The 19,621-nt window shown below is 39.1% G+C and overlaps 4 protein-coding genes across 5 annotated transcripts; all 4 read left to right on the top strand.

The window, feature by feature from the left end:
* The first annotated feature begins 624 nt into the window (after nucleotides 1-624).
* On the top strand, nucleotides 625-4,146 carry LOC134184860 (uncharacterized). Of its 2 annotated transcripts, none has more exons than XM_062652633.1 (8): nucleotides 625-723; nucleotides 836-939; nucleotides 2,093-2,157; nucleotides 2,223-2,402; nucleotides 2,542-2,597; nucleotides 2,669-2,776; nucleotides 2,832-3,172; nucleotides 3,373-4,146. In XM_062652633.1, the coding sequence occupies exons 1-8, from the start codon at nucleotides 651-653 to the stop codon at nucleotides 3,832-3,834; spliced, it is 1,389 nt and encodes a 462-aa protein (XP_062508617.1). In that variant the 5' UTR covers nucleotides 625-650; the 3' UTR covers nucleotides 3,835-4,146. The 2 variants fall into 2 exon arrangements, with proteins under 2 accessions (XP_062508617.1, XP_062508609.1); XM_062652625.1 differs by having other exon boundaries at nucleotides 836-1,038.
* Nucleotides 4,147-4,484: 338 nt separating this feature from the next.
* On the top strand, nucleotides 4,485-6,507 carry LOC134190886 (proton-coupled folate transporter-like). The gene is made up of 3 exons (XM_062659427.1): nucleotides 4,485-5,670; nucleotides 5,778-6,039; nucleotides 6,262-6,507. Exons 1-3 carry the CDS (start codon nucleotides 4,539-4,541, stop codon nucleotides 6,353-6,355), a joined length of 1,488 nt encoding a protein of 495 aa, XP_062515411.1. The 5' UTR covers nucleotides 4,485-4,538; the 3' UTR covers nucleotides 6,356-6,507.
* Nucleotides 6,508-9,401: 2,894 nt separating this feature from the next.
* On the top strand, nucleotides 9,402-11,359 carry LOC134179811 (proton-coupled folate transporter-like). Its single transcript, XM_062646819.1, has 3 exons — nucleotides 9,402-10,548; nucleotides 10,652-10,913; nucleotides 11,130-11,359. Exons 1-3 carry the CDS (start codon nucleotides 9,402-9,404, stop codon nucleotides 11,221-11,223), a joined length of 1,503 nt encoding a protein of 500 aa, XP_062502803.1. The 3' UTR covers nucleotides 11,224-11,359.
* A 4,795-nt stretch (nucleotides 11,360-16,154) lies between these two features.
* On the top strand, nucleotides 16,155-19,062 carry LOC134190795 (androgen-dependent TFPI-regulating protein-like). The gene is made up of 5 exons (XM_062659314.1): nucleotides 16,155-16,391; nucleotides 16,454-16,591; nucleotides 18,329-18,430; nucleotides 18,490-18,605; nucleotides 18,668-19,062. The coding sequence occupies exons 1-5, from the start codon at nucleotides 16,242-16,244 to the stop codon at nucleotides 18,843-18,845; spliced, it is 684 nt and encodes a 227-aa protein (XP_062515298.1). The 5' UTR covers nucleotides 16,155-16,241; the 3' UTR covers nucleotides 18,846-19,062.
* Nucleotides 19,063-19,621: the final 559 nt, after the last annotated feature.

Here is a 19,621-nt window from a genome sequence, read left to right as displayed (position 1 = left end):
ACAATTTTTAATTTTAGTTTTAGTTTTGGTAGATATTTGCCTTAATTTTAGTTTTAGTTATCAATTTAGTTTTAGTATTTAATTTAGTTTTAGTTATGGATTTTAGATTTAGTTATATCTGTGTAATTAAACTCCATGCATGTACTTGCTACTAAACTATGAGAACAGGTGCACCATGTAGGTATGCATGCATGCAATCATTACAATGCGATGAATGCAAGAGTGACCATGAGTGAGTGTTAGATAGCAAGCACTACATGCCAAATGTTTATAGTGTACTAGGTAACCCGACAGAACGCCATTACTTCACAAGGCGGAGTAAGTCACGTGCAGGCACCCCTAGCCTTTTCGCAATGAAGAACCCGAATGTGACGAAGGTAATTAATTACATTCGAGTCCTACATGTTCAGAGGGTTAGCAATCCTTAGTTTAAAGTACGTCCTCGTCAGCTTTCATGGCTGTGAAGTTATCAGACACTTGGTGTAAATGCAAGAGGAGGCAGGGCCAAGCGCGTGTCATACAGAAAGTTACAAATCCCCGCCTCTCACCCGTTCTTTCCGCCCCCTCACGTGCTAAAGCGGTCTGGCTCCGAGGCCGTCCGCCTCAGGATATACGGGTTCTTTCCCACGTCCTCTCCAATAATCGAAGATATGTCTCTAGCAACGAGTAGTTTGAGACAGTCTTACAGACTTGCTGTTTGTCTCACACATGTACATCAGAAAGGTTCGAGATCTGGTCTTATAATTAAGTTACCTACCATTTAGTTTGGGTGCACGTGATCAGCATGCATCATGGTGATCGAGTACCTACTAAACTACTGAAAGTGTAATTGCAGGACTCTCTTGTCAATCGAATGAGGTCGACAGTAGCAAAGTTGAGAGTGACAGACATGTCGGTGATTGGGAAAAGATGAAGCAGCGAGGAACAAGAGTGTTTCAAGTGTGTTGTCTCGTATTGCTGTTTGGAATGATGCTCCTTCCTACTGGTGCCTACTTGTCATCTGTCGGCTTACCTACTACGAATGACTCAACATCAAATGTGCGTCAGTATTTGTAGCTAATTAGTCGTCTGCGACCTAGCTGGTAGTGTTGAATCTCTAGTGGCTAGAGCTTTATAGCATGCAAGCTGTCTAGATCCTTGAATATTTTTAGTAGTGATTAATACTACAGTAAACTAAAATTTAGAACAGGAGGCCACAATGACTTCAAAGGCAGTCAAATCAAATTAAAAGTTAGTGGAATTAAGATGGTAATTTGAAGGACCTTCGAGAACATAAATTTCCCAATATGACAGTTGTTTTCCGTAAGTGTATATACAGGTAATATTTTGGTGATTAACTTACCACAAAGTAAAAACAATTTTTTTTAATTTTTACATGGTGTCATCTTTTTGTAATGTTTGGCTCAGCTTTAGCAGCTTCTTTGGATGTATAGCAGCTGATGGCCGTGTTTAGGTAATAGACATAATAATACATGATATAAATGGCACAAACACAACTACAAATTTGAATAATTGTCAATTTAGAAAGTATTTATACATCTATATTTTATATATAATTATTATAAATATTGCTTGTTCAAAAGCAGTTGAAAGCTGACTGCATAAGCTTAATGGGAGCATTAGAAATGCAGCTTAGGGTAGTATACCAAACTTGTTGGATGTTGATGTGTAATTGTTGAATTTTGTTGCAGAACAGAACTCATAGTAATGTGGGCAACATATTAACAGTAACTATTTAAACAGGATTTCACTTGGTATTTATAGTTTGGTGGTTTATTTACTGTACAGTAAAAAATATATTATTTATTTAATTATACATTGAGAGTGTGTGGAAAATGTGTTGCTAGCGACAGTCTAAATTTCTTTTGTACATGTGTATAGTAAGTCAGTATTGTGATGTGAGACCAGGCAAATGCAACTCATATGAAAAGTAGTAAAACAATATTATTTACAGAACTGATTGGTACGTGTTGAATTGAGAAAGGTCATACATTGTAATGATTACTGGCACATGAACACATTCTAGAACAAAGTATTAGTGCATCAAATAAATATATACGTACACAGTAAGTGTTTGTTTGATTTCTGTTAGGAATCATCTGATCTATCGAGCTCTTTCCAGAGTATTTTGCAAGTGAATTCTAGTAGGCATAGCTAGTAAGTAATCAAGTAGTCAAAGTCAATATATTGATGGTTGTGACCTTTAAATAAATTTTTGTCAGTTGTCGGTCTCCATTGAGGAGAGCTGATAATGGTGATTGTTACTTCCCTTGTGGTGAATGGACGTGGTTGCCTGCAGTTGAAGAGAGAAGCGAGAAACCTGTCCTCTTCTTAGAAGCTATTGTACATTTTCTTATTGGAGTTGCTGTAGTCATTACGTGGATCAAGCTAAGACATACATTGTAAGCTTGACTATTATGCATGTGTGCACGTGAGTGTGTTTGCATCGAACGGTGTGTGTGTTGTTGTTGTTGTTGTTGTTGTTGTTGCTGTTGTTGTTGAGATCGTGCACGGAAGCTTACATGAGTTTCCCTTTGTTAGATGGCAGTTTCCTCATATCATGTCCTTCTACATGATGGTGAACACGTTTCTGTTTGGTAATGTAACACTGGATTAACTACTGAATCAGTCACGGTCTTGGCTTAGTGTGAATTACTTGCATTGATAGGCCTAACGGATGTAGCTGAAATTATAAGCAGTGAATCTGATGTCCATTGCACCCATCAAGATTTGCTAGAATCAGTGAAGAATCCATCTTCGTATTGCATAATCATAAGTATGCAAAGTTGTAGTTTGTTGTTTTAATTAATATTGATTAATTATTAATTTAGGTATGGTGTTTCAATATACAATTCTTTCATTTACCTGTTGGTGGATCTGTTCAGCAATCAATCTTTGGCAGATCATCCGTAGACCGTCACAAGCTCGTTTCTTCTCAAATCGAGCAAAGGTAAAGGTTCATATTATTGAGTCGTTGATATCGTGGTTGCTCCCTGCTGTTCTTGTGAGTGTGCCATACATGACTGGAACGTCGTTCAAAGGTGGTGTTGATCATCCTCGTTGTGCGCCTGCTTCTAAAGAACTGGCATATGTTACACTGGGATTACCGATGCAATTGGGATCGTTTCTTCTTGTGGTGTTGCTGTCTGATGTTGCAATTGGATTAAATCAGGTGATGTAGCTAACGTGGAATGGATACTAGATGAGAAAAATAGAAGCATTAATGTCTCTGTGTGAGCTATAGTGTATGAATGCATGCATTTGTGTGTGTGTGTGTGTGTGTGTGTGTGTGTGTGTGTGTGTGTGTGTGTGTGTGTCTGTGTGTGTGTGTTCACGTGTCTGTGTGTAATAGTCACAATGGTTTGTTGTTAGGCTGTTAAGAGGCGAAGAAAACTACAAACTGAATCTTCAAACTCCATGCTACATGCTAATACTAATCAAGTGAATGAGATACGTGTGTTGCGGTGGAGATTCTATTTGTTGGCAATCATGACACCAATCGTCTCAACTCTTCTGTTTATCTGTTTCGGACTGAAAGCTCGAAATTTTGAAGTTATATTGTTTTATGTAAAGGAGTACTATAATTGCTTGAAGAATCAGCCCGACAGCTGGGACTGTCCTCAAACATTTCTTGATTATCAATACCCAGTCTTCACCATTATTTCCCGCTTAGTGCTAATTCTATATTCAATCACTCTTTTACCATACGTATTTCTATCCAAAGAAGCGAGAAGTGTTCTACCTTGGAGTTGTTGTGTCAGGAGGCATCGGCAAAACAAACTTATTAAGGACCAGTCAAGTGATGTCCATACCACGTCAGTTCAGTTGGTCTAGTCAGTGATCTCGAATTGAACCATACAGCATACCGAGTTGCTAACATGTACAGTCTACAGCGTAAGCATTGAAATTTAAATCAGTATCAACTACAGTGTATATCATATTATTTCAACAGTTTTTTAAATGTTTTTATCATATTCAGGCCCATGACGTCATAGCATGCAATGACTGACAGTAATTTTGAAGGCATCTACATGTACATGTATACAGTGTATATGAATTGCTGTAATCACTCAAGTTTTAACCTAAGAACTGAATTTTGTACATGATTCTAAATTGTTTCTTAGAGAATCCAACTCATGTCATCTAGGATGTACACATGCGTATATTGTAATATGCATGCCTACTACAGCTTATAGCACTGGGGAAGTTATGCTCTTTTGAAGTTTGTGGCAAGACTCGTACACCCAGTCCTCTCCTCGCGCTAACTCCACGTGTTTTAGCACGTCCTTCTTGTGTGGCTCCCGGACTGAAGCTCTTCTTCTGTAGCCGCTTTCAGAGCGCTAACTCTGCTCTCAGTTTACTGCATACGTTATGAGCAAGTTTCGAATAACGATGTCTACTCGCCTCACAGTCGCTACAAATATTTCACACACTAGTACTCTAGTACGCATGCTGGATGCCAATACGGATGCTGATGTTTGTAATTGCATGTTTTTGCCCACGCGCGGTAGACCCGCCTTGGCTCTTGTAAGGTAGGCATGGCATCCTGTCGTGTACGAGTGCCTGATCCCGTCCTTTTATTCTTTTTCTTTGCATTGATGTCGGAAACGACTTGGGTCACTAGCTTTTTGAACGACTACTTCTACAGGGAATACGAAGTGCAGACCAATAATAGGACACAAACGTGTGGAAACAACTCGGGGGAGGAATTTGAGACGGAGAGGAAGGCTCAGTCTGTCGCATCAAAATGGCTGCTCTACATCGTTATGTCTATCTACATTCCGTCGGTTGTCGTGACTCTAGTAATTGGCAGCTGGTCGGATAGACTCAAACACGGCAGGAGGTTGATGATGATAATTCCTGCGATTGGAGGAGCTTGCTCCATGATTGTACTGCTGGTTATTGTCTACTGGAAATTGCCCATTGGTTACATATTTTTTGGTACCATAGCATACGGGTTATCCGGTGGTAGCACTTTGGTGTATCTGGCCGTCTATTCTTACACGTCAGATGTGTCTAGCATCAAAACAAGAACGAGGCGTCTTGGCATACTGACAGGAATGATGGCTCTAGGAGCAGGAATGGGACGAACGGCTGGTGGTGTTCTGTTGCAGTACATTGGCTCTTATAGTGTTCTCTTCGCAAATCTGTTCAGTTACGTTTTCTGCCTGTTGTATGTGTTTTTCTTGCTTGATGATCCCCCTAGAATTGAAGATTCAGGATATGTCAACAATGAGGAGAGGAGAAGTCTTCATGATGATTATGTTGATAATGATGTTACTCCAACCGATGATGGGAATGGATGTAGTATGAAGTCTGCCATCGGAGGCTTTCAGATATTGAAATCAGGAGAGTTACACATTAAACCGTTATGGTGCCTTTACCTGTTGTTGCTTGCTGACGGCCTCAGTGTTCTCGTCAGTGATGGTTCGCCTACCATAATGTACCTTTATTTTCTTGGTACACCTTTGTGTTGGAGTACAAGCATAATCGGTTACTTCTTTGGATTGTCATATTTCTGTATGATTTTGGGGGCAACAATCGTTTTAACTGTTTTTACCACTTTCTTCCATATGAGAGATACAACAATAGTATTGCTGGGTATTCTATCTTTTATTGCAGAATTTGTCTATCTCGCATTTGTCACCTCAACATGGAGCATGTTTCTAGGTATATTTGATTAGTGAAGCATTTTACTTTGTGTTACTGTATGTGACTGCAAAGTAACTTGTTTTCAATTTGTTGCTGTTGCTCTGATCAGTTGTTGTTTATTGAAGTTTTGGGCATCGGCTTACCATCTGCTGTTGTTGCTCCAACATTGAGATCTATGTTATCAAAATGTGTTGTGAAAGAACACCAAGGAGCCCTCTTCTCTCTTTCATCATCTGTGGAGACCACAAATTCATTACTAGCACTAGTAATCTTCAATCCATTGTATTCTGCTATCAATCAAGACAATATCAGCTTTCTACCCAATTCTGGAGCTTTCACTTTCCTTGTCATGGCTTTCGTTTATGTAGTCATGTTCATTCTCATAGTGTAAGTCGTATTCATTTGCTATACAATAATTAATTGACAAAGGGTGATGCTACTACTGCTACAAACAATAGTTGTCATGACGGTTTATGATAAATGATCTCAGATGGAAACATTAGAGATATCAAATACTTATACAAATTATACGAATACTGTAACTTGCAAATTTAACATACCTTAGGTTTTGGTGGTATTGGTTTCTTGATGTGTTATGCTTTATCATAGAATTTTACACTTCTCGAAATCGTGGAGATATTCATTCATGAAAACAACCGAATCGAAGGAGTCACTGTTGATCAATGAAGACAAAGCAGCCTAGTATTGTACATGGTATGTACGTGTCGTGTTCATTTTTGTAGAGTACTAGATGAGGAACCTGTTATTTGAATGTGAAAAAGTATGTCTAACTCGACAAATTAGTAGACAATATTGAATTTTGATATGACATGTGAGTCTCCACTTTCCACAAAATAATACCAGTGAAGGAATACTTATCGAGTTCAATTTTGCCTATGGCATTTAGAGTTCCGAATATCATTACTCTGTTAACCTCCCTTATCCATGCATCATGGGAGCAAATTGTGATTGCGTTGCCTAGCTGACCTGAACCAGATGGAGAATGTCCAGTAAATACACTAAATTTATAACGAGTATGTATAATTTCATGTCTAAACTACAAGGCACTTGAAGAATATTTACTAGTCTATCATCTATGAACACATCTATATCATTGACAAAATACTTTCTACACACACCTAAATGAAACACTTTGATAGTTACTGTATATTATTGTATATACAGCTGTTTCAAGTTAGCCTATGGTTACGGATGACTCAAGCGATCCTGCAATAATCGACTGACTGCAAAAATATAATGTCCAAATTGTGCAACTTAGCTTGATGTAGAGAAGGAGATTTTGTTTCTGGTTTCTTGATTTCATAGTGAAATTAAATATTTTTGATATGTAGCCCTATCACAGTACAACCACAATGACATAGCGATTAACTATGAATGTCTTCTACAGATGCTAAACATTGCCAAAGTATATCCAGCCGTAGTATACGTGCCCTTGTGCTTAGCAAGGCACTGTGAATGGAAACATAGGTGTAGGACCAGGGGGACTAGCGGCATGTGCCCCCTTAATTTTTCCAGCTATCAATATATAAGGCTGACAGACATAGAAATTGATAACACTGACAAGACTTACAGTAGTACTGCACCTACACTATAGTGTTAATGTTGGTTTTCTGTTCTTTTGCTTTGTAGCATGAATATACATGATTAACTAATAAAACATTTATCCTTGTTGTGCAAAGCCACGCCCTCTTAGGCAAATGTGTGCCCCCTCAACCAAATCTAGGTACCTATGCTTGATCTCTCTAAACCCTAACGTACAATAGTGTCAATACCCAACAATCACCAAATGAAAAATTCTGAGACAACACCATACTAGAGCACACAGCTTTCTCTACATATCAATGACAGACTTGTGCCAAAATCAAGATGTACCTCAACATCTCTAAGCAAGAACATCCAACTACATAATTTGCTGAAAGCTAAAGAATAAAGCAGATAGATCAGGCCATGATTGCATAATTGCTGTCAACACACCTCTCGTGAACAATTTATTTTCCTATTAAATGTTTATGCTTGTATACGGTCATTTGTGGATCAGTGTTCGAAAAAGTGGTCATCAAGTTGTCATTTGACGACTATCTGAGTTCACGCGATGACCAATTATACCAGCGAGGTTGCCATCCTGACGACTAAAGGCACTCTAGTTATTGTGGACCCGTACATTTTTGTTTCTATGCAGTAGAGTATAGTGAAATTACTCAGACTGAGATTCACACCTCTGAAGTCCTGGGATTTCGTTTACTTGCCAGAACAATCAATATCATTATTTGATATTTTATGAAAGATATGTAGAAGTCCTAAACTTGTGACGACTGAAAAATTCTGCGAGGTTGCCAAGATGATGACTACGACTGCCATAAAATTCGAACACTGGTACATGGTTTGCCAACAAAGGCATATAAGATAATAAACCCAAGACTCGTGCTCAATTACATGAGAAACAATAGGAATGTATGGTAGTTTGACATCCAAAGTCTGAGAAAACACGTCCCTGTTACTCACAGTTCTATTCTGCAAGTCTATATAACTGCAATCACAAGCTTCATGTATAAGTTATCCATTGCCTGTTCTCCAGTATACGTAAAACATACTCTGCAAAATGCAGTCATTCTGTGTCTGGCCTACCAATAACTGTAGTGTGACCAAGAGCAGCATGTGCCATTTCCATAGCTGCAAACTGCCGAAATGCATGGTTTCCAAGTCCAACATCACACGGTAGCATTTGTTTATGGCAAATGTAGTATATGAATGATCACGATCCGACATAAATTAATCATGTTCCACCACTGGTTCCATGCATGTAGGTTATAATTGCACTTGGACAAAATTCTCAGCAAAATATATTCCTAAAAACATCACACAGGAAACTTATTCAAAATACTGTACAATGAAGACTGATAGAAAGAAATACTAAATTTGTCTAATTTATCATCATAACTACCACGCATTTATTGTGCTATAGTGATGAGATCTGGTTCACAACATTTATGAAATTCGGCCTCTTCTCTATATTCTTGATCACTATGTGCTATAGTGATGAGATCATTCAATTGAAATTCTTGAGTAGCTGCTTCAGAGCGCTAGCTCTCACTTTTACAAGATCTAGTTATAAGCAAGATTCGGATATTATGACAGTTTCTATAGCCCCTGCTGCCCTTGTACACTATAGGGCTAACGGGTCAAGTCTAGTAGGTATACTACTAAAGTACTTGTAGGCATCACAGTCTCACGTCTCTAAAAATATTTTGCACTGCAGTTTAGGCATGCTGCTATACTTGTAGGTATACTAAAAAACGTCCATTATGGAGTCTGTGGGAAAATTTTCAGATTGATTCCTACGTCATTGGAAAGAACTTGATCAGGAAAGCCAGATCCGTAAACACAGCAAAGCTATTATGACGTGTTTCCTGCCACTGGCACACCTCCTACTAGAGGCTTGCAACAAAGAATACCGACAGGAACCAGGCGTGGTGCAGTTTGCCGTCTGTAGGAGCTGTGCTGTAGTGAACCTGTTTGTCTGTACATAGTCGCTGCACTGTACCAAATTACTAAACTGGAGCTTACTCAGGGGCGGCGGAGCCGGGGGGCTGGGGGGGCTAGAGCCCCCCCAACTTTATCAACTTTATGCTGTAGAATTTCTGCTTTCTGTAATGTTTACCCTTTCAGCCCCCTCAACTTTCAACTCGCTCCGCCGCCCCTGTTACTGATGCAACTAGTGGGCGGTGCGTATGGCGTCCTGTCGTGTACGAGTGCCTGATCCTGTCGTTGTATTCTTTTACTATGCATTATTGTCGGAATCGACTTGGATCACTAGCTTTTTGAACGACTACTTCTACAAGGAATATGACGTGCACAGCAATAATAGGACACAAACGTGTGGCAACAACACGGGAGAGGAATTCGAAGCGGAGAGGAGGGCTCAGTCGGCTGCTTCGAAATGGCTGCTCTATCTCGTTCTGTCTGTCTACATTCCGTCGGTCGCCGTGACTCTAGCGATTGGGAGCTGGTCGGATAGACTCAAACACGGCAGGAGGTTGATGATGATAATTCCTGTGATTGCAGGAGCTTGCTTCATGATTGTGCTGCTTGTTGTTGTTTACTGGAAATTGCCCATTGGTTACATGTTTTTTGGTACCATACCCTATGGGTTGTCGGGCGGTAACACTCTGTTGTATCTGGCTGTCTATTCTTACACGTCAGATGTGTCTAGCATCAAAACGAGAACGAGACGTCTTGGCATACTGAGTGGAATGATGGCTCTAGGAGCAGGAATGGGACGAGCAGCTGGTGGCGTTCTATTGCAGTACATTGGCCCTTTTAGTGTTCTCTTCGCCTGTTTGCTCAGTTATTTTTTCTGCTTGTTGTATGTGTTGTTCTTGCTTGATGATCCACTGAGGGCCGAAGATAGAGACAGCAGTGATGTCAATGACAAGGAGAGCATGACTACTAGAAGTCGTAATGATGGTTATGCTGATCATGATGTTACTCCACCAGATGATGGGAATGGATGTAGTATGAAGTCTGCCATCAGAGGATTTCAGATATTGAAATCAAGGGAGGTACACAGTAAACCGATATGGTGCCTTTGCCTGTTGTTGCTTGCTGACGGCCTCAGTGTTCTCGTCGGTGATGGTTCGCCTATCATAATGTACCTTTATTTTCTTGGTACACCTTTGTGTTGGAGTACGAGTATAATCGGCTACTTCTTTGGATTGTCATATTTCTGTATGATTTTGGGGGCAACAGTCGTTTTAACGGTTTTTACCACTTTCTTCCATATGAGAGATTCAACAATAGTATTGGTGGGCATTCTATCTTTTATTGCAGAATTTGTCTATCTCACATTTGTCACCTCAACGTGGAGCATGTTTCTAGGTATTTGACTAGTGAAGCATTCTACTTTGTGTTCCATGACTGCAAAGTAGCTTAGTTTCAATTTCTTATTGCTCTGATCAGTTGTTGTTTATTTTTGTTGAAGTTTTGGGCATCGGCTTACCGTCTGCTGTTGTTGCTCCAACGTTGACATCTATGTTATCAAAATGTGTTGTGAAAGAACACCAAGGAGCCCTCTTCTCTCTTTCATCATCCGTGGAGACCATAAATTCATTACTAGCAGTAGTAATCTTCAATCCATTGTATTCTGCTATCAATCAAGACAATATCAGCTTTCTACCCAATTCTGGAGCCTTCACTTTCCTTGTCATGGCTTTCGTTTATGTAGTCATGTTCATTCTCATAGTGTAAGTCTTATTCATTTGTGATACATTATTAATCAATTGACAAAGGGTGATGCTACTACTGCTACAAACAATAGTTGTCATGACAGTTATGAATAGTGATCTCAGATGGAAACATATTAGAGATATCGAATGCTTATACAAATACTGTAGCTTGCAGATTTAACATGTCTTGGGTTTGGTGGTATCAGTTTGTTGATGTGTTGTGCTTTATCATAGAATTTTACACTTCTCGAAGTCGTGGAGGTATTCATTCATGAAAAGAACCGAGTCGAAGGAGTCACTGTTGATCAATGAAGACAAAGCAGCCTAGCATTGTACACGGTATGTAGTGGTATTTTTATAGAGTACTAGATGAGGAGCCTGTTATTTGAATGTGAAAAAAATATGTCTAACTCTACAAAATAGTAGACAATATTGAATTTTGATATGACATGTGAGTCATCACTTTCCACCAAATATACGGTGTTCCTAATGCCAGTCAAGGAATTCCTATCGGGTTCAATTGTGCCTCTGGCATTTAGAGTTCTGAATATCGTTACTCTGTTAACCTCTCTTATCCGTGCATCATGGGAGCAAATGGTTATTGCATTGCCTAACTGACCTGACCTGAAGATGGGGAGTGTTCAGTAAATAGGTATACATACACTAAATTTATACGGAGTATGTATAGTTCCATGTCCAAACTGCATTGCACTCAAAGAATATTTACTAAGTCTATCATCTATGAACACATCTATATCGTTGACACAGTACTTTCTACAAACACCTAAGTGAACACTTTGATAATAACTGTATATTATAGCATATATACAGCTGTTTTCAAGTTAACCTGTGTTTCCAGATGACGCACGTGATCCTGCAATTATCGACTTAGCTTGATGTATATAAGGAGATTTGTGTCTTGATTTCATAGTGAATTAAATATTTTGGATAAGCGGCCCTATCACAAGTACAACCACATAGCAATTAAACTATGTATGTCTTCTACAGGTGCTAACCACCACCAAAGTATATCCAGCCTTAGTATACATGATGTATATAAAGCAACGGAAATCTCAGTTATACAGTCAATAAATACTATATACATATATTATATATATATTGTTGTTGTTTTGTTTGTTTCCATTCTACAAAGCTTATCATAGAAGGGAAATCGAGGTATTGGAACTTCCCACATTAGAAGTAAAGGGTAGAGAACTGTAATGCCTGGAAAGCACCAGCTGAAGTTTATGCCTATCTAGGCGCTGTGACCTGAAACATAGTGTAGGAATGGGGGGTGGGGGGTGGAACTGGGCGTACGTGACCTTATAAATTTTCCAGCTGTCAATATATAAGGATGACAAACGTTGATAACACTGACATGACATACAGTATTACTGCACTAACACTATAGTGGTTTCCTGTTTTTGCTGTGTATCATCAATATACATGATTAACTAATAAAACATTTAGCCTTGTTGTGAGGAGCCACGCCCTCTTAGGCAAATGTGTACCCCCTCAACCAAATCTAGGTTCCTACGCCTGATCTCTTAAAACCCTGACGTACAATAGTGTCAATACCCAACAATCACCAAATAACAAATTCTGAGAAAACAGCATACCAGAGAACAGCGCTTTCTCTACATCTGAACAGACTTTGCCAAAACTCAAGATGTACCTCAACATCTCTAAGCAAGAATGTCCAAATACAGAAAGCTAGAGAATAAAGCAGATAAATCAGGTCATGATCATGAAATCACTGTCAACACACCTCTCGTGAACAATTTATTTTCCTGTTAAATGTTTGTGCTTGTACATGGTCACATGTGCATCGGTGTTCGAACAAGTGGTCGTCAAGTTGTCATTTGACGACTAACTGAGTTCACGCAATGACCAATTATACCAGCGAGGTTGCCATCCTGATGACTAAAGTCACTCAAGTTATTGTGGACCCGTATATTTTTGTTTATATGAAGTAGAGTATAATAGTGAAATTACTCAGACTGAGAGTGACAGCTCTGAAGTCCTGGGTTTACTTTTACTTGCCAAAACAATCAATATCATTATTGATATTTTATGAAATGTATTTAAAATTCTTAAACTTTCTTGACAACTGAAAAATTCTGTGAGGTTGCCAAGGTGACGACTACGTCTGCCATAAAATTTTGAACACTGGTACAAAAGCATATAAAATAATAAACCTATGACTTGTGCTCAATTACATGAGAAACGATAAGAATATCAAAACGTGTTGTGAAAGAACACCAAAGAGCCCTCTTCTCTCTTTCATCATCTTTTCGAGGAGTCCATAAATTCGTTACTAGCACTAGTGATCTTTAATCCATTGTATTCTGCTATCAATCAAGACAATATCAGCTTTCTACCCAACTATGGAGCCTTCACCTTCCTTGTCATGGCTTTAGTTTATGCAGTCATGTTCTTTCTCATAGTGTAAGTTGTATTCATTTGGTATACATTAATCAATTGACAAAGGGGGATGATGTTAGTTAGCCTACTACATATTGCAGGCCTTAAATAAAATTAGTATTCCAAGTGTTCGTACATTTGTCAGAACAACTTGATGTTGACGGGACAGCAAGGGCAGTGTCCAGACATTCAAGGTGACTATACTGCATGCCTTTCATACTGACATTTCACACACACTAATCGAATGAAAAGGTCTTAAAATTGAAGGTGCTACCTATTTCAAAACCAATTCCTAACTCAGAATGAACAGAAATAGCACTACTCTGTCTTTATCTAATTTTGGGACTTCTGAACACTCTTACCACTCTTCATAGTTGAGTAAACATCAACACCTGGAACATCTATTATTTGTAAGTTCTAATGATGACTAACCTTTTAGCAAAATTCTTGTTACCTAAATCTGCTACTCAGAGCAATTAGTGTTAGGTTATAGGCTAAAGGCAGACCTAAACTTTACGACAAACAGTTTTTTAGTGTGAAATGTTTTCCCATAGGAAGTGGGCTATCTCTACACAATAACGCCTATATACTATAGTCACCTGAACCCCTGCTGCCAGAGGTGTACTACATGTTGTCCAGACAACATCTTGTCAAATTGCCATGTGTTTGGCAGTAAGACCAGTTTGTTCGGGTAATGTCCTGTATTGGTACGGACAATAGTTGCCACAACAGTTTATTAAATGTGAACTCAGATGGGAAACACTAGAGACAGCAAATGCTTATAAATATTGTAGATTTCAAATTAACATAACGTGGGTTTGGTGGCATCAGTTTGTCGATGTGTTATATTTTTCATCATAGAATTTTACACTTCTCGAAGTCGTGGAGGTATTCATTCATGAGAAAAACTGAATCAAAGGAGTCAGTGTTGATCAATGAAGACAAAGCAGCCTAGCAGTGCACAACAGTATGTACATGCAATACACAAGAAATGATATGAATAGATGGCAGTGTTATATCCAAAGTCTGACAAAACAAGTCCCTATCACTCACATATCCTACAGTTTTATGTTACAAGTTTATATAACTGCCATCACAAGATGAATGTGTAACCTTACCTGCTCTCGTCGGTATACGTACAACATACTCTGCAAATGCAGTCCTTCTATGTCCAGCCTTCCAATGACTGTAAAGTGACCTCCAAGTCCAACACGACACAGTAGCATTTGTTTATGGCAAATGTAGCATGAATGATCATGACGATCCAGACATTAATTAATCATTTTCCACCACTGATTCCATACACAATACTGGTTACTCTTGGGCAAATTCTCAGCAAATTATATTCCTAAAAACATCACACAGGAAAATTATTCAAAATACTGTACAATCAAGACTGATAATAGATTTGTCAATTTCATTACCATAACTACTATGCATTTTATCATGCTAGTAATGAGATCTGGTTCACAACAACAGTAAAGTATTAAAAACGTTTTGACAAATAAACATTAATTCAGTAACAAACAATAAAACTGTTCAATGCAGCAACAAGGAATTGAAGTGCCAATTAATAGCCTGCATGACTGACAATCCAAGCACTGGAAGAGACCTTGAACTTCCATGGATTTGACATCTCACTACATCAGCAATCCATCTCAGACTTACAGCAAAAAGACTAATTTCCTGCTATACCCTAGAAATTGCAACAGTAGACTCACATCAAACTATGGACTCACTGGACTCACTGTTTCCTGACGATACTAGTTAGTTCACAAAGCAAATAGTGTCTATAGTGTGTCCTAACAATAACCTCAACAGGTCACACAAGGAAAGAGAAAAAAGGGCATGCCTCTCATAGAATTCCAACTTTCCTAATTAATTGTCGAGCATAGCGAGGCTTCTAATTCGGGTCAAACAACAGAAATGGGCGTGGTCCTATATGGGTGTCCATTGAGCTTTTGGTTGGTGTGTGTGTGTGTGTGTGTGTGTGTGTGTGTGTGTGTGTGTGTGTGTGTGTGTGTGTGTGTGTGTGTATGTGTGTGTACACAAATCTCAAATTTCTCCTCCCCATGAACAAGTTTCATGATAGGACCTACCTTAAAAATCGTTTCTGTGTCCGACTACAGATGAGTCTAAGAACGATTCGTGCAAGTGACCAAATCGCGAAAAAAATGCTTTCTGGACTTCCGTCGCCCCATCCTTTTGTATTGTAGCTAGGGACTGTGTGTACTTGACAATCAAGAAACACCTTCAGGTGTTGAATGCCACCTACAGTCAACTATTCACACGTCCTGTACTACAGTATGATCAATCCTTTACTACACTGTGCTGCATCTAACACTGTTGATAGTCAATGTTTGCCCATGTCAATTTCTATGCCAGTAAATACCATACCACTGTCGTTACAACGGAACTGAGTGCATACCTAGACTGTACATTTCAATTGTCTTGATCACGATCGCAAAACGACGACTACCTATACCAGGCCTCTTCTAATAAATTAGCTAAACTACTAGGAAGTTTGCATGTTGAAACAAATACTTATTGTCTAGCTAGGACTCGGCGTTTAAGTAGAAGGTCTGAAAGCTCCGTTGGAAGTGTTACTCACAAACGCGAGGCGCCTACGGATACCGTAGAACTAGTTATTAATTAATAACAGCTAGTTAATTAATAACGATAAAACAACTAACCAAACAGGAATGGTAGCAGTTGAAAGATCAACAATTTCCGTGTCCGCGCACGCTACATTGGCTGGAAGTCCCAAACAACGTCAGCTACAGCATTTATAGGATTTCATAGGCTATAATGCATGCGCATGCGCAACATGTAAGGCCTCACCGGTCTGCGCACGCGTGAGCCTTGGTAGCCCTTGTTGTACTCAGTGTACACTGTAGCAGTAGATCACATCTCAAAGCGTCAATGCTCACAAAACTGATTCACCTGGCATTAGCCGTCGCTTGGACGGCTGTCATATTTTATGATCTTTTTATTATGAAGTATCCGCGTGGTCCACCGACTAGACTTGCCAACTTGGCTTGGAGGTTTCGCTTTCTAACAGTGTGGAACATGGTAGGTTGGTCTTTAGACAGTCTCAAGTACTTTCTTGTGTGTCTCCTAACGGTTTGTGGTAGGTATTGCACTGTATCTATTTTTATGTGTCTTTTGCTGGCGATATTTGTCCGGTCGTGTGTGGAGACAAGAAGAAGAAGTGTTGGTTGTTGTCAGTGAGAGACAACTTGTTTACAGCTGTCGTCTATCCGACCAGTTTGGTACGTTGAGAATATATTTCATTTAATTAGATTTGTGAGTGCTGTCTTGATTTTTTGGCATACACCTGTGGTCTCATGCATGCACGTACAGCATAGGTATCATTACTTGCTTGCAAGTTTCGGTTATCTGGATTGGTGTCACGTGTGTGTGTGTGTGTGTGTGTGTGTGTGTGTGTGTGTGTGTGTGTGTGTGTGACGTGTTTGCAAAAAGAGAACGGTGAGATTATCAATACATTACTAGTTTAATTAATACAGGAAAAGATAATGTAAAGTTTAAATTACAAAGGATGGAGGAGGGAAAGAAGGATTGAGGATCGAGGGAGAGTTAAGAGGGCAAAGAAGAGTGCAATGCTAACAAAGGCCCAGCTGAAGCACATCCTACCACAAGTATGGTGCTTATTGTGAGCTGCTTTAATGCATTAGAATTGTACATCATAAAAAGTAGTTTATAAACTATGATCCAGTAATTTCCATTCTTCAGTAAATTCTCCCAAAAAAAATTTATTGACTGCTACTAGAAAATATTCATTTCTAGGTAATTATTTGAAGGAATTTGTGTACTGTAATACTGTATGAGTTCATGCACATAATGTTAAAAACGAGTATAACACGGGAGTGATACCAAACCTTGTGCAATCATCTGGGCATGACTTTATTGAGTTGAAAGTTCAGTAGAACAAACACATGTGGCAGATTATCATATACTTCCAGTGCACATGCGCATTGAGAAATCACCCATAGCTCAAGTACAAACCATTGTCTTGCAAATTTGCAAATCAAATCTAAGAAAACATTATTTCTTATCTGTAGAAGCCCTTTTTTCATTAAAATATTCACCGTGCAAGTAGCAGACAGACAGACAGACGTTGGTTGTTGGTTTGTGGTCACTGGACGTTCATTTAGTTTATGATATGTGGTTGTTTTACAGTCGATTTATGAAAATATACTACCATTGACAGACAGACAGACAGACAGATAGACAGACAGACAGACAGACAGACAGACTGTCAAACAGAGGTAGTTTCCCTTTTGTTGCTCATGGTGTAAATGCTAGCTTGATTTAATTAAATTGAAAATATATGTATTTGTACTATATTGCATAGTAATTGACACCTGCATGACTAGACTGGTAAATGTGACTGCCCGGACGGTTCAGTCAATTGCTAGCTATTGAGTCATTCTTTTGTTTTCTTATTTGTAATACACATGATGAGTTTACCAGCGGTACCTATTACATATTAACAGACAGACAGACATACTAGCTGTGTCCCTTGGACTTGTAGTTTTATGTTTAACTTTGTTAAGTGTTAGTGATGTTGTACTAGTTTTGATGATGTATTCAATAGAGAACTATGACAGACAGACAACTGACAGACAGGCACACACACACACACACACACACACACACACACACTACCATAGCCTCTGCTCAGCCACATTGAGGTGTACAACTTAGTAGCTTAACAGGTGAACAGGTCTGACATAGACTGCTGTACAAGTGACCAGGTGAACTGTTGAGATACAGTTGTATTTAAGTAATAAAATGGTCACCTGAATGAATGAGTGAGGGAACATGTGGGCTAGCACTTTTGTGTGAATCAATATGTGGATCTTCATGTCGGTGTTAGACAAAAGTACATACTTCTATTGCTAGGAATCATTTGTACGAGAAAGAGACACTATACATTCACATTATATCAGACATCGCATTGTATTATATGGTTATCTGTGTTGTAGTTCATTCCCGTTGCTTTCTGGAGCCTGTTCATGATTAACAGAGAGCTCATTTACCCTAAGGAACTCGATGCCATTGTTCCTTTGTGGCTGAATCACTTTCTTGTAAGTCATCAGTCCTCACTCATGTATCTTAATTGGCTTGACCAGTTGTATTTTGTTAGCACTCGTTCATTGGAGTGTTTGTTCTGTTGGAGGCCATGATTGTCCATCACGAGTACCCTTCTTTAGTCAAAGGTTTCCTACAAGTGGCTATATTTGATATGTCGTACCTGATGTGGTTAGTTTGTACTAGAGATCTTACCTCCTTTATGTTATGCATTTTCTAATTTGTCACTGCAGGACTTTTTGGTTACGTTATTATACAAACGAGTGGGTCTACCCTGTCTTTCAGGCTCTCTCACCAATCGGACTGATTTTGTTCATTGTTGTGTCTTTGACGGTCAGTTTCTTCTTCTATTGGCTTGGAAGAGCTTTACATATATTACGATGGACATCCTCAGGAACAAAACAGGATTAGGTCTAACATTTTGTTGTAAACGAATCCTGCTTTGTCTGGTTGAATTTGAGCATGTTGAGTTGCTGTTACTTAGCATCATTTGTATGCATTGCAAAACGATGCTTGTGTCACTAATTGAAAATGTGCTCTGATGCTGACTTGCTTGTGTGTGTTTTTATATACCGTATTATATATCAGAGTTTTTGATAGCAACTGTGCACTAGGATATCTAAAACAAGTTATTCAACCAATTGAGGATATAGTGACAAAGTATAGGGACAAAAGAACGTAAATACAATAGTGCTTTAACAGTACTTAACAGCAATACACACACACACACACACACACACACACACACACACACACACACACACACACACACACACACACACACACACACACACACACACACACACACACACACACACACACACACACACACACACACACACACACACATTATGATTAGGTATCTACTGCTGCCTCTGTAGATTGTATATGATTGAAACTTTATGTTGCGACTTCACTATTTGAAATCACTTTATTAATACTATAGCCAACTGAAGAGCATTGCCTTGCATATCAGTTGACTGGTCTGTGGTAGGTTTCTGTCGTTGAAAGATTCCATCAGTGGCGTAGCTACCACTGTTCACAGGTTGCACGTAACCCCCCCCCCCCCCCAGGCTAGCAATTTATTTCCGATCGTCTGGCAGCTCTCGACAGAGCCGCGTGATACTTCCGCTCAGTATGGAGATTCCGAGGCCACACATATGTTGCTCGCATGTCAAAAAGAATTC

The sequence above is a fragment of the Corticium candelabrum genome, chromosome 1 (genome assembly GCF_963422355.1).
Source record: "Corticium candelabrum chromosome 1, ooCorCand1.1, whole genome shotgun sequence".
In the NCBI taxonomy this organism is placed as follows: Eukaryota; Metazoa; Porifera; class Homoscleromorpha; order Homosclerophorida; family Plakinidae; genus Corticium; species Corticium candelabrum.
The sequence above is the reverse complement of the archived record's forward strand: the minus strand, read 5'-3'. Positions and strand labels throughout refer to the sequence as shown.

Bases quoted from the DNA above. Each gene is read 5' to 3' on its own strand.
- LOC134184860 (XM_062652625.1), top strand. From the start codon at position 651: ATGTCTCTAGCAACGAGTAGTTTGAGACAGTCTTACAGACTTGCTGTT. The intron at 1,039-2,092 runs GTGCGTCAGTAT...GATTTCTGTTAG, and splicing joins CGAATGACTCAACATCAAAT to GAATCATCTGATCTATCGAG. The intron at 2,777-2,831 runs GTATGCAAAGTT...TTATTAATTTAG, and splicing joins TTCGTATTGCATAATCATAA to GTATGGTGTTTCAATATACA.
- LOC134190886 (XM_062659427.1), top strand. From the start codon at position 4,539: ATGGCATCCTGTCGTGTACGAGTGCCTGATCCCGTCCTTTTATTCTTT. The intron at 5,671-5,777 runs GTATATTTGATT...TGTTTATTGAAG, and splicing joins AACATGGAGCATGTTTCTAG to TTTTGGGCATCGGCTTACCA. The intron at 6,040-6,261 runs GTAAGTCGTATT...GCTTTATCATAG, and splicing joins GTCATGTTCATTCTCATAGT to AATTTTACACTTCTCGAAAT.
- LOC134179811 (XM_062646819.1), top strand. From the start codon at position 9,402: ATGGCGTCCTGTCGTGTACGAGTGCCTGATCCTGTCGTTGTATTCTTT. The intron at 10,549-10,651 runs GTATTTGACTAG...TTTTTGTTGAAG, and splicing joins AACGTGGAGCATGTTTCTAG to TTTTGGGCATCGGCTTACCG. The intron at 10,914-11,129 runs GTAAGTCTTATT...GCTTTATCATAG, and splicing joins GTCATGTTCATTCTCATAGT to AATTTTACACTTCTCGAAGT.
- LOC134190795 (XM_062659314.1), top strand. From the start codon at position 16,242: ATGCTCACAAAACTGATTCACCTGGCATTAGCCGTCGCTTGGACGGCT. The intron at 16,392-16,453 runs GTAGGTTGGTCT...GGTTTGTGGTAG, and splicing joins TTCTAACAGTGTGGAACATG to GTATTGCACTGTATCTATTT. The intron at 16,592-18,328 runs GTACGTTGAGAA...TCTGTGTTGTAG, and splicing joins TCGTCTATCCGACCAGTTTG to TTCATTCCCGTTGCTTTCTG.